An 18,610-nucleotide genomic window follows, 5' to 3' on the forward strand; every position below is an offset into this window, starting at 1 on the left:
ATTTCAATAAGAAAATTAGAGTTCCTAAATGCTCTACAATCTTATTTTACTTTATTATTAGTTTCAATCTACAATCTTATTTTAAAAATGCAATCTTTTAATAAATTAAATTAGAAAAAAGGTGACACATCAACTTATTGAATACTAAAGGTTGAAAAGCAGCTGGTAAAGTTCTACAAACATTAGAAATGTAAAAGGGACATATTAGAAATAAATATGGTATTAAAGAAATGTATGACATCATTTTTTGGTAAAACAAAAATATGCTGGTAAGGAAGATCCTTCTATCAATTGTACCAACTTGTCATGATTTATTCATAGTAGCACCTAATTCTCTTTCAGATTATAGTTTTTTTAAATAGATCTGAAGTGTAAAGATTTTATGAACATTTAAAGTCCAACTTCATCAAATGTCATCTTACTTTTTCTTTAGCTTCTTGCTCCTTCCGTTTTGCTTCTGCTTTTGCTTTCTTTTCTGCTTCTTTCTTGGCCTTTTCTTCTTCCTTAAATTTTTTAATTCTTGGATCACAGCTATATGCATTGTCTACCAGAAACAAAGTTAATCTTTTGAATTTCTAATGTTTAATTAAAGAACTTTAAAAAATCAATTATATTTACCAACTAATGTTCTTATTCTGTTCATTTCTTCCTTTTTTCTTTGTGCCCTTGTTGCTCTGTTCTGCTTTTCAATCCATCTCCTCTCATCACGACTATAAAATAGAAAATACTGCAGATACAATACTGCTCACAGATAATATGACTGAAAAGTGTAATACTTAATAAATTTATATGTAAAAAATTTCTGAGAAGGTTATAATCTATGCCAGTATTAACATAAAAGTGTGATTCCAGCAAGCATTAATTTCAGTTAATATTTTTGAAACACTTATGTCAAAGAAACTTCCTTACCTACACAGGGAAAACTAAAATAAAATGTAGGTTAAGCAACTAGAAGAAAAAGAATTTGTTGAACTGAGGTTTTTTTTACAATTCTATTCCTTGGCATTTTCTTAAGCATATCATAATTGACTACTGATCTGGCCTCACCTAGCTTAATTTGTGAGGCAAGGGCGGGGGGTGGATGGAGGGAGTGGTTGTCAAAATATCAAAAACTCATTTAAAAAGGATACACAGAAAAAATATATGAAAGAAAATATATGTAGTATTTTTTACATCATCACAAATACCAAAGAGCCAAATAAATATCTTACTTTATTAATGATTTATATACATACCATTCTGCTTTTTCTTTTTCTTCTTCATCTAAATAAGAAAATTCTCTCCAAGAATCAAAATTATACCTATAGACAAAAATAAAATAAAATCAAACAAAAAAAAATGAACAAACTCTTTAAAATTAACTTGAGGTACATAATTTTAACAAACAGTAATGGCAAGAAGATGAATTTGTCTTAATAGGTCCCTCCACTCCCTTTTGGTATTGAACTAACACTATGCTCAAGTCTTTCTTTTTTTTCTGACATTGTATTTGGTGTGAAAATCTAAAATATACTTATCATTTCCCCTAGTCAAAATCGCACCTCCCTGCTACCCTGTTAGGTTTCTCTCTTGCCAGGACTTGTTAACGTTTTCCCTGCCTTCACCTTCACTAGTCTGTCACGTCTTACGGGAACCCTAGTAGTGGTTATTTTATCTCTGGTTTGTATCCTCTGATGGTTAAAGCAACTACAACTGAGGGCTAAATTTTATTATTTTTGTTGTACAGTGATTTTATGTTTAAATTTACCAGATAATTGATGAGAAAATATAGTACATATAATATAGTGGCCCCTGAATATTGTGTTTATTAAAAATTAAGGAATTAGTTATAAAGACAAAGAGCACACTTTCTCCTCATGTACTCAAGTACTTTTAATAGGAAGACAGCTAAATGAGGATGTATTTATTTTTATTCAACACAAATGACTCCTCAATTTTCTTTTACCGCTAGTGTGCTTGGTATCTAGAAATCTAATTAACAGAAAACAGATTGAGAAAACAATCATAAAGCCTAACTATCACAAAGGAGGTAATACAAAATTATGTGAAAACCTAATTATTAATTCCTGAAAAGACTGCTTTTGTTCAGTGAGGTTCTGCAAGTCTCCTATCCCTCAATTAATTTATGAAGTCAATCAAGTACTTACTGAATATATATCCTTTAAAAAAAAAGACAGTATTATAAAATCAGTGTATTCACTTACCAGAAAGAATAAAATGCATCTACATCTTCAAATGATGAATTCATATCACCAAGTTTAGGGACATTTTTTTTATTTGACCATCTGATATATTAAAAGAAAGAAAAATTCAATTAAAAAATTTAGTATAGAGAAGTTCAACAAATTAATTAAAATCAAGTTTTTACTAATACCCTACAATATCCCTCTCCTAGATCCTCAATAAATAAGAGATGGAGCTGGAAGATCAGCAGTGTTATATTGAACAATATAGGTACAATAAACAGAGGACTACGGTGGACAGGGCGGGAGAGAAAAAAATGGAAGTATTCTGACCATCAGGTTATCTCCAGTTCTATAAACTACAGGGTTGTAGCATAGCAGCTGCCAGTCTGGCTAGGAAAAACAGGCACTAAGCTCCCTTTTCCAAGCTTACTTACTCTTGCCCCTAAATAGAAAGTACAGAAGCAAGCTGTAAGTCCAGCCTTTTAAAAAATGTTAATACAGTGGAGAAGAGATTTCTACCCCCTTATCACCACTACCTTCTGCCTAAGAGTCAGAATTTTAGGTTCAGCACTTCACCCACCACCTTCTAAAAGGATCCTAAGGCTGTTTACTGACCCGTTTTCCACTCTATGAAACCATTCCACAGCAAAATATATTATTTTTACCACCTTCAGCATTGTTACAAAACAAATGTTGAGGAAAGGGTATAAGGTATATTAAGACTGCACCAAACCTCTAATCACAGTGGTTTCCAAACTTGGCTGCACATAAGAATCACCTGGGAGCAATAAAAATCCTACAGGCATTCTAAACCAATTAAATTGAAATCACAATTAACTCAATCTCTTCAGGTGGAACCCAGGCATCAGGAATTATCACATTCTCCACGTGAGTCCAATGTGCAGCCAAGATGTGCTCTATAAAAACCTTTCAATGCAGATGAAAACAAAAAATGTAGAATACTGGTATAGCCTATTTATAAACTGATTTAAATAAAATAAATCACATTTGCTTTAATCTTAAAAATAAATCTTCCTTTTGTCAGAAATCCTTATGATAACAGATGCTCAAAAAATAGAACAAAAGCTTTTCCCAAATAATAAAGGTGCAAATAGAGTAGTGTACCATTAAAAATAAAGGAGAAGCAAAATCATGGGAAATTACTGTCACCTACGTGTCTGTATCATACTACATAAAGTCAGTTCTTTGCCCTAAAGGAAATTAAAAGAAAAACATCCTATAAGTTATACAGGAATTTCATTATGGAAAGGTAGAACTTCTGTTTAGAGAAAAATAAATGAAGGGAGTAAGTTCTCCAGAGTGGCTCAGTATTGTAAAGAACAAAATATCAGAGGAAAAAAAGCAGAAACCTGAGGACTACAAGAAGCAAGCCAACAGAGCGTAACAATTACAAGCGGATGCGTCAACTCACCTGGAATTCCTTTCAAACACAGGAGAAAATACTTCAAAGAAATTGTCCTTTGCTTCACTTTTAGAAGGAACCGAGTTATCAAAAGTGGGATCTACACTGTTAAATGCTCGTCTTTTCACTGGATCAGATAACATTTCATAAGCTGAGGAAAAAATGATAAGGTCACATTACCATGACTCAACATTTTTTTCCTACAAGAAAAAAACTTTAAAAAGTTATTATTTTTCATATTTAAAAATTTTTGTGCTGAGGAGGGTTAACTCTAGGTAATGACAGATTTAGTACTAGTGGATATAACTGGACTTAACTTCTTTAAGTAGCTCTTCTATAAAGCAAATGACAAAAACAATGTATATTCATCCCTTAAGACAGCATGACTCTGAGGAAAAAGTTGTTAGAAAATTAACTGTTAGATCCCAAGGTTGTAAAAGATCCTAGGATCTTAGGCGTCTTGAGCACTGTGTAAGAGAAGACCAATAAGAATAAGCTTAAAAGGTGTACATACAACTTCTTAAAAGTTAGCTTCAAAATGTAAAAATGCATTTAAGGCAACACTTAGAAATGGTGGTACCTATCTATGTTCATTTGCTTAGTGAGGACATGGCTATGTGAACAGCAGTAAACAGTTGTGGGTCCTGCAACAGAATATAAATGACCTCTTGATTTTAAATTAGCAAAACATGTAGGAACAATTTAGTCCCACAATGTATCCGAAATAGAGAAATATCTTAATATTAGATGTAACATTTATGTGAATTAACTCTAGGATTAGCTTCTCATAATAATCACCTGGGGTATCGTTAAAATACAGATTGTCATTTAGTAGGTCTGGGTTGGGGCCTGAACTTCTGCATTTCTGTCAAGCTGCCAGATGTTGCTGATGCTGCTGGTTGGGAAAACCTCACCTTGTGTAGTGAGGCTCTGGAGAAGATTACAAGAAATAACCATATATAACTAAAAATGTTTTAAGATGTCATGGTATAAATGACTACGGTATACACTGGAAACCTAGCCTCAGCAATTAATAAGCAATCATCAGTATTAGATATTTCTGACTCTAAAATATTGTTACCTTTAGTTATGCAAGTGAAGTAGTCATTATCTCCTTCTTTTATTGGTTCACCAGCTGCTTTCCGTTTGTCTGGGTGATGTTTTAAAACCATTGCTTTATCTACGAAATAAGCCAGACTTAGATAATTTGTTGCTCTAGGCATCAAAACTAAAAATAAAAATGAGTCGAACAAAACTATTTCTAAAATCATAATGCTACTTTAAAAATGTTTTCTCTTATGGTAAAATATAAGCTTATTAAATGTAGAAATTACAGGGAAACAAAGAATTATTTTAAGAATTGGCCAAAGTGTCAGCACCAAAGACATTCATCGTTAATATTTCCACACACTTTTTTTCTTAAACATATGCTTTAAAAATTTTAGGTATAACATCATATATAGCAATTCATATTCTGCTTTTTTCAACTCAACACCTGTATTTTCTATGTTGTTACAAACTTCAAAATTTGTAACAACTGTATTTTCCATGTTGTTACAAACTTCAAAATTTTTTAAATGCTTAGTACAGCATTTCAAGTAGATTTATAATAATTTATTTAACTATTTCTCCACCATTGGCTATTTATTGTCAAAGTTTTCACTATTATAAGTACCAATTTTAATCATTTTGTAGATAATTATTTTCCATATTTAGGATTTTTTCTTCTTAACTATATATTTACAGAGGTAAAATAAGTGAGTGAAAAAAATGTAGGAACAAGTTTCTTTCTAAAAGTTATACCACTTCATACTCCTAGTGAACATCCTTTTCACCAGCACTGGATCTAATTATTTAAAACGACGATTATCACTGGTGCTCAACAATTCTTTTTTGTTTCTTTCATCCTTTATGGAGGAGGGAGAGGTTGTCAGTTTTTCTTCTGAGTTTGTGTAAGTCACTTTACAATATGGCTAGCTGTTAATATCTACTGAGCATTTAATGTGTACCAGCCAATGATTTATCAGTTAATCTTCTCAATCACCCTATGAGGAAAGTTCTATTATTTTCTCCATTTTATAGATGAGGAAAATGAGGCACAGAGAGGTTAAGTAACCATGACCACTGCAACCTGTCCCAAAGTCCTAGCCAAGTGGGGATCCTACCCAGGCAGCCTGACTCCTCAGCCTGTGCTTGTACACTGCTTTTTGGTCCCTCATGTTTGATGCTAATGTTTTTCCTAGCTGCACTTATGTTTTTAAAAAACACTCAGTTGTCTTTATTTATTTTTACTGGTCATTTCTTTTATAATTTTTCCAAGTACTTATAAACTTAGAAGCCCTTCATTCTTCAAAAGTTTGATATATATTTCTAATTTCATTAATATTTTCTATGGTTAGAATTGAAAAAAAAATTCAAATTCTTTAAATCTTTTTGGAATTTTAATAGTTAAGCAAATATCTAAGCCTGCCATTTTCAAAGCCCTAATCTTATCTAGTAATCCTTCTCTTCTTCACTGATTTATGATGCCTCAGAGTAAATTTTACCAGGGTGTTTCTGATTACCTATTCTTGCCCCAGGATTAGCTTAAAAATGACTATAGCTTTCCAATATATTTGATGATAACTTCCAAAAACTGCATATTATTTTTGCATTTTTCCTGCATCTAGTCAGTTGACACAACTCTTGGTTTCCTAGGTAGATCCTATATTACCAAAAAAGAATATTTTTCCTTCTTTCCAATAGTTCTCTCTCTTATTTGATATCTAATTCACTGACCCACACTTACCACATAGCATAAAAATAGGCAGGTTAGCTTCTCCTATAGGTTTTAATGGTAATTATCACCAATGCCACATGGTTAAAAGTTTGTTGTCTGTGGGTCTGAAACAGTTCTCAAAGTCAGGAATTAACTACATTTCTTTTCAAGGTTCTATTTATCAAAAAGGAATAAATATCTACTTTGGAAATCACATATTATCTAAGCTATAAACAGATTTAGATATATTAATTAATTTCCTAAGTTGGATTCCTGAGAGAAATCCTACTTGCTCATGGGCATTAGTCTTTTAGTAATGTACTGTGAAATTCAGTTTTCTATTATTTTAACTGGGATTTTCTTTTGTTTTTGTATGACACACATGGATGAGACTTGCTTGTAGTTTTTTAAAGCTCTCTTTGCCAGGTTTTAAAAATTATTAAGACTTAATTTTTTTAGAGCAAATTTAGGTTTTCAGCAAAATTGAGAGGATGGTAGAGATTTCCTACATACCTTCTGCTGCACACACATGCACAGCACCACCCTCTGCCCCATTATCACCATCATCCACCAAAGCAGTCCATTTGTTACAGTGATGAATCTATACTGACAAATCATAATCACTCAAAGTCCATAGTTTACATTATGGTTCACTCTTGGAACAATACATTCTATGGGTTTGGACAAATGTATAATGACATGTATGCATCATTATAATATATGGATTATTTTCACTGCCCTAAAAATCTTCTATGTTCCTCCTCCTTTCTACCCTCCTCCCCCAATCCCTGGCAACCATGATCTTTTTATTGACTCCACAGTTTTCTCTTTCTATGCTAGGTTTTCATACTAGAATTATATTAACTTTACAAAATGAATGGTTCCAAAACAGTTTATGTTCAGCATGAGAATTTTCAATCTCTTAAACATTTGAAATAATTCACCTGAGGAATCACCTGGGCCTAACTGTTTTTTAGGAGGCAATTCCTTTGTAACTTTAAAAATTTCTTCCTCAATTTAAAAAAAGTTATGTAATCAAAAACAGTGTTCTCAAATAAAAATATCATCTATAATGGGTTTCCGTCTGTATTTCACTGTTTTTTCTTCTTATAAATCCATTTTGGGATACTGTTTCATCTCTTCTATTTTTTTTTTTTTTTGTCTATATTCCTTAGTGCTATTCTTTTAAACATTTGAATTAAATGCTTATTTGTTCCTCTTTTAAAAAACGTAGCATAATCGTTTAAAGCGATGGACTTACTAATGGTACAGCACTAATTACCGCCCCTCAAGTTTTGATGGGCAATGATCTTACTTTCGCAAGAAGAATCTATTAACACAATTTTTATACCTGTCTGGGCCCAAAAGCATATATATTCAATTTCCCAAGTGATTGTTTCTTGATTTAATCATATCCATTTTACTGAATTGAGATAAAATGTACGTAGAATAAAATACTTAGGTTTTAAGTACAGACGCCCCTTGATATCTGCAGGGAATTGGTTCCAGGACCCCCATACCCAATACCAAAACCTGAGCATGTTCGAGTTTCTTACATAAAATAGTGTATTTGCATATAACTTACAGACATCCTCCCCTAAACTTAAATAATCTCTAGATTACTTATAATACATAGTACAATGTAAATGCTATGAAAATAGCTGTTGTACTATATTGTTTATAGAATAATGACGAGAAATCTGTACATGTTCAGCACAGATGCAACCTTTGTAGACCTAACTATATAGAACACATTGAAAACAACATATTTTCCTGATTATTTTTGATCTCGGGGTTGGTTGAATCTGCAAATGTGGAACCTGTGGATACAGAGGGCTGACTGTATTGTTCAATGAGTTTTGACAACTGCATACACCCATGTAACTACCATCCAAAAGAAAATACTGACCATTTCCATCACCTGTGGAGTTCCCCTTGTACCCTTTTCCAGTCAGCTCCCACCCCCTACCATCTGGGGCAACCACTTTCTGATTTCCATCACCACAGATTACTTTTGCAGGTTCTTCATGCAAATGAAATCATACATTCTGTCTTTGCACCTGACTTCTTTTGGTAACATGTTTTGTATCAGTAATCTGTACTTTTTCAAACTGCTGAGTAAGTATTCCAGTGTATGACTATATAGCAGTTTGTTTATCGATTATTCTGTGGGTGAACATTTGGGTGGTTTTCAGTTTGGAGATATTGTGAATAAGGCTGCTAACAACATTTTTGTACAGATGTTCTCATGGGCGTATTAAACTTAGTAACTTCTTCATATACTGCAAGGATTCAGAAACTGTGATAAATATTTTTGTTTTTTTGAGTTCTAAGATTTTTCTTATAGTCAAGTATATTATAATTTCCTTCACTAACAAGAGGCATTTTCACCTTCTAGCTGGTTTAGGCAGAAAAGGAATTTATTAAAGATTATCAGACTACCAGGCTTGGAGACTATGTAGCTAGGAACAACCATCAAGTCGTACTGGACAGTTCAGAGATGTGATGATCCCACCATGGCTGGACACTGCAGAAACTGAGCACAGGCTACTTTCACTGTCAGGGCATGGGGGAAAGCTATGAGCTTCTCTCTGTGGTGCTCTTCCACCCCTGCTGGCAAAATGTATTTTGTGCAGCTCAGGCCTAATTTAAACAGTTATCCTTTGAATTTCGTGTGTGCCGAGCAGTGAAACCTAAGTTATATGCCTACAAACACTTTCAATCTCAAGACATATCCTTTTATAAATGAGGTAAGCTTTCTTCTTTATTTGCAATTAATTTCTGTTACATTTATTCTGCCTTCTTCTTTAGGGAAATCCTACATCTCTCTATTCTTTCCCCCTGAATCGTGGGAACATTCCTCAAGGTTGTCCTCTGCTTTACTGTGTTTTCTAATTGTATGTTAGCCTTCATAATTCTAAATTCTACTTTCATATTTTTAGTTTCCAGGCAATTCTTATTTCTTCCTAGTCCCTTTCTGCAATGCCTACGCCACCCCCAATGCAGTGCTTCACATCTTACTGACAACATATAACAGATACTTAAGGTTTCTTTTGAACCTTATGATAAAGTCTGAGAGATGATGTCTCAATTCTTAGTTAGTCTCCTTTCATGCTGCACTATTATTTTCTTCATTAATTTTTCTGCCTAATCATCTTTAGTTGTCCATGTACATTAGAGGGTCCTGAAATCCGGAAGGAGCGAAAGATGTTATCTGTTATTAAAAAATAAGGTATAGGAAGCCAAAGAACATTATTGGCTTGAAAAAGAAATAAAAGTAGTTTGGGAGCAACTGTTATATCTTTACTGAAATTCTGAATACTTCTCCTCTACCCCAACCAAAGACAGTTTCTGGAATGTTCTGAGGGTACATTAGCAAAAGGGCTTTATTGTACATTCATACTGCTATTATAATAAAAAAGTCTCTAAATACAATTTTTAATTTTAAAAAGCTTTCAGTTTAAAAAATCAGAAATATTTTAAGCTAAAATTGTTAAATTAAAAAAATTCAAATTACCAAAGACTTTTTTCCATTCAAAGAATATCAAACCTACATGCATCATATACCGGTGTCGCAATTTTACTTCAAAAACAAAATTATGTAAGTAATTGAAATACCACCTTTAGTATTCAAGTACCTCCTCTTAACCCTTCATTCAACTTTTCTAGTAATTTATTCTTTTCAGAAGTGCAGAGAAGGAAAAAAAGACCACTAACTTTAGTCAACCTTAATTGAATTCCTAATTTTCATTATAGCAATTCAAAATACATTAAACAAAAATATAACTCATGTATTTGTAATACAATGCAAGAACTCGAAGGCTCTCAAATGCTATCAGACTTATATTTTTATTAGGTTTGTTTGTGCTAATAATTACAAATCTGAAAACACTAACTTGGCATTTTTACTTCTGGGCAAGATTTCAGAAAGCAGTAAGCAGCAACTGTCTATTTTATGGTGACAGAGGCAAGAGAATAGTTTCCTTCAGAATAAACAAGAATATTCAACAAGGTGGCAGAGAGTGAATTATAATTCCATTTAATGTTAACCTGTGAGCTGGGGTTGTAAAACTTTTGGTTATAGAATAAAAAAACATATTATGCCAATTAAAAGAATGAACTTAATAGAAGCAGATGGATATTCCAATTTATTGTATTTTTTTATCTTTAGAGAAAGAATTCTTTCACCTTAAAACACCAACTATTTTCATAGTTCTAATTACTTCCAGTTCTTTTGCAAATTCACATATATCAAGACATATTTGGTATTTGTATGCTATTCTTTCATATAGCAAGACTTTGCAAATACTTTTCCATGGCAAATAAATTTTCCTGTATTTTACAATGACCATATGCATTAAGATATGCTTAGCCTAAAATCATGCCAGTTTTTTAAGAAATCCAGTAACAGGTCTAAAATAATCTGATGAATTCATTCACCTTGTTTAAAATACTTGCTGATTTCCATTAATAAAGAAAACTTTGAGTTTATCAACTATACTTAGTCTCTACTAATAGTTTTCAACATGAGATAAGTCTCCTTTAGCCATCTTCCTCCAAGTACAATACTTTCTCTTAACTGGCGTGGACACCCTACTCCTTTTCCATATGGCACAATCTTACCTCCTCTGTCCTCAATATTTATTCTTTAAAGTGGAGGGCAGAACATTTTCCTAATATAAAACGCAGAAAACAAATCACCTTCAGCCCTTTCCCGAAACTTTACTAATCAAGTGAACTGACAGATGTGTAGGGAATTATGTCCACAGGAATGCAAAGGAAAGGACATTTAGGAGCACTAAGGGGATGGTGTTTTGTAAGGCATATAAAAACTGGCTTCCCAACAATTTCCTCCCAGATTTTTAACCTTGTCAATGAAAACAATAATGAAGCACTGAATAACTGGAAAGAGAAAGGGTGACATTAACAAAAGTCTGACCTAAGATCACCAAACAACATCAAAAACCCAAGTAACGAGGCAACTTCCACTAAATACTGGGGGCCATACTTCTAAAGAAAGCTTGCCATTGGAAGTATGTTATTTATCTTGTCACAAACACACACACCTACCACCCTGATTTCTTATTCCTAATGAGAAAGTCCATACATAAGACTAATTGCTTTTTTCTGGTTCTGAAGGTAAAGGACAATGTGCCTGCTGTTAAACCTAGAGTTATGGCTATAGACTATTATCCTCCATGTGTTTTCAAAAGGATAACATTTCCAATACTAGATATTTGATTATTTCAAAATAACTAAATACTTACGAGCTGCTTTGATCTGTTTCTGTGTAGCTTTGTATCTTACATGGCCAAGTCCAAGTACTGCATAATGATCTTGGTTCTGATAAAGACACAAAAGGGAGTCGAGTTTGAAACAAAAGCAATATATCCTATCCCTTGTGTTTTGCACCCTAAAACATTGTTCCCCAAAGTGATGTTCCCATGACATGAGTCCAGTGAGAGATTGTGTATAAAATGGGTTCTATGGTCATTTAAGGCTGGGAAATGCAGACTCTTGTATAGCCTTCTTGATGATTTGTATGTACAACCTAAACCTAATAAAGGCTCTGAGAAGTATTACAATTAAGAGAACGAGCAAGTAAACAGAAACCTGTACAACCTAGCATATTCCGAATGCACTTGACTGTAGAACCCTTTTTTCTCTTAAACCTATTAAAATCCTATGGCCATCCTTAAATTAAGATATAGCCAGGAAGATTTCAGAATTGAAGAGAACATTACAGCAGCCCTAGTAAGTTGGGGCAGGGCAGTGACAGGACAGAACTAGGAGCCTTTTGGAACAAAGAAGGTAGGTTAAATGGATATTTTGAGAAAGTGAGGGATGAGGCTTCTCTGGATAGAAGTACTGGCTTTCATTTCTGCTTTGGTTAACATCAGTGCAAATTTAGAAATTGAGGTAACAAAGGTAGTAAAGGCTCCTTCCAGAAATCATAGGGTGTTCTAGTACTGGAGAATGAATGGGGAAGAAGGGGAGTTGAAAGCAGAAAACATGGGAGAAAAAAGTCAAATAGGGCTGGCTGATTTCCCTTTAAATTCAGGATTACAAACTTTATAGGGATCGGCTCCTCTATTATGCTGGGCAATCATACATTGCTACAGCTGGTTCACCTTTCCACTCACTAAGATTACTATTACATATTTTCTGTCCTCTAATCTTTCCTCAAACCTCACAGACCCTGCTCCACCCAGTCATCAATGGCCTTGCTTCCTGCTTAACTAAAAAATTTCAATTATCCTATTCAAATTCCAGCATCTTTCTACCACTCTATCTGCAACCATACATCTTTTCCCTTTCCCTTCATTAACAATTTAGAAAGCCTGTCCTACCAAGACAAATTACTCCACCATTCCTCTTGGTTCTGAATATCATCTTCTCTAAGTCTCCTCAAATACTAGCATCTTTCAGTTATCTCCTAAATTTCAGCTGGATTATTTTCATCAGTATAAAAAGATGCTGTTATTTTTTCATCTTAAAAGCAAACAATCCTTCATGACCCCTTTTCTAGCTACCATCCTATTTCTCTGCTGTTCATCAAAGTTAAACTTTTTGAAGAAGCTGTCTGTCCCCTCTAGCATTCATTTTCAAACTACTCCAGTCTGGTTCTGCTCAGTCCATTTCCACCCCAGATGCAATGCAGTTGCTCTCTTCAGCATCAATTTCCAGGTGCTAAATCCAAGATCACCCATCTGCCCTCACTTGACTTCAACTCCCAGCGGCAGCACAGCTGACTCTTCTTGAAACATTATCTTCCTTTAGTTTCTGTGAATCCACTCTCTCTGTTTTCCTCCTACCGTCCAGTAGCTTTTCCAGCCACAGTTACTGGTTTCTCAATGACCTGCAAAGCTCCTGAGGTTTCTTTTGGTCTCTCTCTATACTTTGATCCTAGGTGATCTGATCAAATGCCAAGGCTGGAATATGTTAAGTACCCTGTAAATGCTCACAACTCCCCAATTCACTCACAGACCTCTGAGCTCCAGAGGCACAGAGACCTCCATCTCTCTAACCTCCTGGCCTGTGTCACTCTCTACAATGGTCATCCACTTCCAAATACCAGATTGGTGTTTCAGTTCACTGAAGATGCTGAGCTCTTTCCCCTCAGGGCCTCAAATGCTATAGTCTCTGTCTGACACATTCTCTCCTCACTCTTCATGTGGCTACCATCTTCTCATCCTTCAGTCTCAGCTGAAATGTCATCACCCTTTTGAAAGCAGATAACCTCTCCCCATTTCTTCTCCTTTGTTGTTGTTGCTATTCCCTCTAGAGTACTTAAAAACTGCTTGCACTTCAAACTCCCAATGGCTTTCCAATGACAACTATCACTCCTGACCTCCTCACCCTGCCCTCATTCACTCTGTACCAGCCACTTGCCTTCTTTCAGTTCCTGGAACATTCTAAACTTTCTTTCTGCCTCTGCATAAGCTCTCTGCCTGGAATGCCATTCTCCCTAATCTTTGCAAATCATTCAGGTTTTATCTTAAACGTCGGCTTCACAGGCCTTCTCCATCTACTCCATCTAAGGCAGTCATCTGGACACTCTCTCATATCACCCTGTTCTTTGACCAGCACTCAGTGTCCATGTTATTGATCGTTTATTATGTTTCCTCACTGGAATATAAGCTATGTGAGAACAGTGATACTATCTTGTTCAGCACAGCATCTTTAGCACCCAAAGTGTCTGACACATAGCAGGTGCTTGATCCCTATTTGAATGAGACACCTGAACGAATGTACAAACCCTGCTATGTTGTTCTGATGTTATCTATTCCTTTCTGTACCAAAGACCTTCCCCATTCTTTTTTCCTTTTCTCTTTCGTAGTTTTCAACGTTCCCCAATTCTGTATCTTCCTGACCCTGCCTTTCCCTCAAGTTACAATTTTCTCTCGTTTTCTTTACAATTCAGCTTTGAGAGTATTTTACACTTAAGTCTCTACTTCATCCCCTCCTAATAACTCCTCAACCCAAGGTAATCTCTTGCCATCCCATTTTACTAGAACTGTTTTCAATATGGTCACCTAAACTTCTTTCCCAAACTCAGTGGCTTTTCATCATTATTTACGTTATGTGATTGATCTGTCTCCAAAGCAGTGAAACTGGTGAGTGTTTTTTCCTTCTGAGACTTCCCCCCACCCTCAGTTTCTGGAAGTATAGTGCCTGATGTTTAATAAACCTTTGTTGAACTAACAATGTTTTTTTTTTTTCCTGTTTTCTTTCTACTTCACTCTTTCTAATATCTTTTGCTTTCTCCTCTTCTGACCACCCCTAAAATATCCATACACAATGTTCAATTCTTTTCTTTTAAAATTGATAATGACGGCAGAAGAATCAGCTCACACTTTCTGGGTGCTTATTTACTCTTCCGAGTGCTTTCTCAGATGCCTTACCTTATTTAATTCTCACAACAATCTATGAGATAGGAATTCTTATTATCTACTGTATGTTTTGAATTTATCATGTGCCCAAGCACTAGGTTAAGGGAATGAGATACAGAGATGTCAAGTAACAAGGGAATGAGGTACAGAAATGTCAAGTAACTTTCCCAGCACACTAAATGGGCAGAATCAGATTTGAATTCAGGCACTCTAATTCCAAAGTATATATATTTAAGTATTATACTAGTGCCTACTTAAGCAATATAATACATATTTGTCTATATTTTTCTCCTTGGCTGATGTCATTCAATTTTCCACAGCCTCAACTGCCACCTATATGCCAACAACTTGCAATTGTTTTTGGCTCTAACCTCTTTTCAGAGTCACAGACCAATTTCTAACCACCTACTAGACAACTTCACCAGTATGTTACTAGAACCTCAATTCTGACATAGCCAAAGTTGAACACAAACACCACATTCCTCACAAACTTCCTTTTCATGCATCCCAGTGTTGGTAACTAACATCACACTCTAGCAAGTCGCTCAAGCCAAAATGCTCAGATGTGTTCCAAATATCTTCCCTTCTTCTGTGCCACACAGCCAAAGTCACCAAGGTTTGTCAAGTCCACTCCTTCCCCTCTAAATTTGTCCCCTTCCTCAGAACCCAGCCACGAATTTAGTTTAAGCATCAAGCATTTATTTGCAGGCTTGGATTATTGCAGTAGGCCTATAATAGCAAACTATTCACGTCCCCTCCAGACTTGCCCTCCCTTTTCAGGCAATTTTCTGTACTGCCAAGAAAATTACTTTTCTAAAATTAACCTAGAAACTCTTGATGACTTCCTACTAACCCCAAAATAAAATGTGAATTCCTTCCTTAGCATGGCATAAAAAGGACACTAGAGTTTGGTCTAGAGTCTGTTTCAGGTAGAATTTCTCAAGTACCCTAGTCTTCACTGATCCCCAAAAAGGCAGTGCATATTATTTTAATCTTTTGTTTCTTTGCATATCTATTTTTTTGCTGAGAACGCCTTTTCATCCTTTTCTCTTTACAAACTGACCCTTATCCTTTTAAGACCAGCTCAAACATTATCTTCTCTGTGAAACTTTCCTATATTTCTCCAGCAGAGGCATGTGCTATCCCATTCAGGACTTAACAATAAACTGCTGCTCATTTAAAGTTATCTTGAAGCATCTTAAAACATGGTTTAATAATGAAAAACTCGTGAGAAAATTACCTTATTAAGCATCTGACTGAACAAAAGATTCAATGTTAAATACCTTCCAGTCCTTGGGATCAAGTGTTTTTAGCATGGGAAATTCCTCTAACTGCAATTCTTCATCTTCTGATTCTTCTGATAACTCTTTCTTATCCTCCAGTTCCTGAAAAGAGGCAGAAGCATTTCTGTTTCTCCTCTTAATGAAAGCTTCAAACCATCTTCCCACAGGTTCGACTTGACAGAGTGTTGAGGCTGTGATTGAAAGCGTTAAGAGAGGCTTCAATGTACTGCATGGAATAAATCTGTTTCAAGGCAATAAATAAGATCAAAACAGTGATAGTATCAGAATATAACTTTAAAACTGCCAACTAAGAAAATAATTGCAGTGATCCAGTTAGCATGAAGGTTAGCAATAATCATTTCCTAGTATTTATAGAGTATTCAATCAACCTCTTCCAATTATCTGACAAAACAAAATATTCACCAATGTCAACAGTAAATCAATACTTTTCTGGGGATGTGAGAGGAAGGGGAGGAACAAGAAGTGTTGCAAACTGCTTTGCTTTTAGACTAGTAACTTTAATAAAATGACACGTAATGAAAATCATAAAGATCATTGAAAACAAATAATCTAACAACAAATCAAAATATTTTAATTATTAGAAACTTGAATTCCAATAGCTTTTTAAAATTTTAAGAATTCAGTAAGAGTTATTTGTTCTGAAAGAATTTTCTAGCAGCTAATGGGGACTAACACTGTGCTATAGTGGAATAAGCTCTGGATCTGAAATCAAAAGCGCTGGATTTTATTCTAGGTCTGACAATTAGTGGCTGGCTACGTGAAATGAGTCAGAGATGTTTTCAACTCAAAATGGGAATAAAATCTATCTTATATGGTTCCTTGGGAGGTTGAATGACAAACCATGAAAGCACTTTGAAAAATCACAAATGGTTGCATAAAAGTAAGGCTTTATTATCATTCCTGGGAAGTGGGGGTAAATCACTGTACACTTGTATATTCAACATTTCAAAAACTGTAAGTTAGGTCAGGAAAAGCAGTGAACGTTTTAATATTAATTTCATATTCCATATGAAAGCAAAAAGCTTTACTTTGTTCAGTAATAACTCAGATGTAAGTTTTCCCTTGTACCCAATGGCCATAAAAATAACTGACTTTTTAAAATTGGTTTAGGGAATTAAGATTTCCTCTACCATACACGGCATAGGATTCAAGCAGTTATGTTCAAGAAGTACTACCTGTGTAGTGTGTGACTTTTAAGAAAATTACCTTTCAAGCCTTTCCCTCTAGTTTTAAGATTACACACAGAGACTTCCATGAGCACAAACGCAACATGTGCCATAATACATTCAAAATAACATTCAACAGCGTCTTATATAACCGGCTATGGTAATTAATGCAGTTCAATGAAACTGGAGACTTTTAAGTTTACAATACCTACTACTGTCCTGGGCTATAATCTATGAACTTACAACAGCAGGGCACGTTTCACTTAATGGCTGTATTTAAAAGTCTTTCTATACGTATCATACCAGGAGCACGGGTAATGGTCTTTTCATACTGAGTATGAGGAGCAGTGTCTGAATCATGACATTTAAAAGACAAACCCGGAGCAAACGGAGACAGGGAAGAAAGGTGTTACAGCATTGGCATAAAGGCTTTGTACGACCTCAGGCACGTGGGAAGCTCGCAGCGGGCAGCCTCTTGCCAGAGGCAAAGAAATGCTTAAAGAACCTTTTGGGAGTACTGGAGGGTTCGGTTCCGAATTGCTCCTCCCGACCCATGAGTCAGCGACCGCAGGAAGAGGACGAAACTGCAGGGGCAGAAAGAAGACGTCCCCCTCTCGTTCCATCCAGTTTGGGGAGGGATTACTGAATAGCTAGGAGCAAAAAGGCACCCGTCACGGGCCCACACGTCCGGAAGGCAGCCGCCAGGGGCAAGGGTAGAGAGATTTCGGGGTCGCGGAGGTGGACGGCTGAGGCAGGGGAGACTGAGGCAGGACGGAGCCGGGGTCGAGTGGACACGTACCAGAGGTCAGAGCGTGGGTGATGGCGGTGCCCTGGCCGGCCGCAGCGCCCGGCAGGAGCAGCATGGTGGCGTAGGAGCCAGCCCCGCGGGCGCGGCGGTTCGCGTCCCGGGCGGAGGGCGCTTAAGCGTCCCCTCCAGCTCTACCTCCCCGTCCGAGCCTCGCGCCTAGGACCTACGACGCCCAGGAACCGGCGCATGGAGACAACCAGTAACTACTTCCGGGATGGTTCTTTCGTGGAGCCCGGGCCAATTCCACCTCCACCCGCGCCAACGTGTGCGGCAGCCTTGTTCTGCCACTGACTCAGATCCGGTTGGGGACCAGGACTCATGAAAGGAAGGTTCCTACACTCATCAGTTCCTAGGTAAAAAGGATTAACAAATTTCCTCGTCCAGGTGCAATACGTAGAACGTAATTTTCTAAAGCAGTTCTTATTCTTATATTCTTTTTACTTTAAGTTACTGTCATTCAATATATTAGTCTGAACCTAACCGCTGATATTTCCAGAAGCTCTATCTGCAGAATCAAAAATGAAAAGATGTGTTTTCATTGAGAATGGTTATAGTCTATACATACATGGATA

At 35.8% G+C, this 18,610-nt stretch overlaps 1 protein-coding gene across 1 annotated transcript in view; it reads right to left on the reverse strand.

Annotated features, from left to right (window-relative positions):
* Positions 1 to 18,307, reverse strand: part of DNAJC2 (DnaJ heat shock protein family (Hsp40) member C2) — a 30,207-nt gene extending 11,900 nt beyond the window's left edge. Inside the window, exons 1-9 of the mRNA XM_039849504.1 lie at positions 18,030 to 18,307; positions 16,044 to 16,234; positions 11,635 to 11,710; positions 4,691 to 4,789; positions 3,619 to 3,760; positions 2,205 to 2,285; positions 1,236 to 1,301; positions 619 to 710; positions 423 to 544 (exon numbers count right to left, since the gene is read on the reverse strand). Coding sequence (XP_039705438.1) covers positions 423 to 544; positions 619 to 710; positions 1,236 to 1,301; positions 2,205 to 2,285; positions 3,619 to 3,760; positions 4,691 to 4,789; positions 11,635 to 11,710; positions 16,044 to 16,234; positions 18,030 to 18,093 — 933 coding nt within the window. The 5' untranslated portion in view covers positions 18,094 to 18,307. The remainder of the gene's footprint in view (positions 1 to 422; positions 545 to 618; positions 711 to 1,235; positions 1,302 to 2,204; positions 2,286 to 3,618; positions 3,761 to 4,690; positions 4,790 to 11,634; positions 11,711 to 16,043; positions 16,235 to 18,029) is intronic.
* Between the last annotated feature and the right edge of the window lie 303 nt (positions 18,308 to 18,610).

This window comes from Pteropus medius, unplaced genomic scaffold (genome assembly GCF_902729225.1).
Source record: "Pteropus medius unplaced genomic scaffold, Ma_sr-lr_union100, whole genome shotgun sequence".
NCBI classification, from domain to species: Eukaryota; Metazoa; Chordata; class Mammalia; order Chiroptera; family Pteropodidae; genus Pteropus; species Pteropus medius.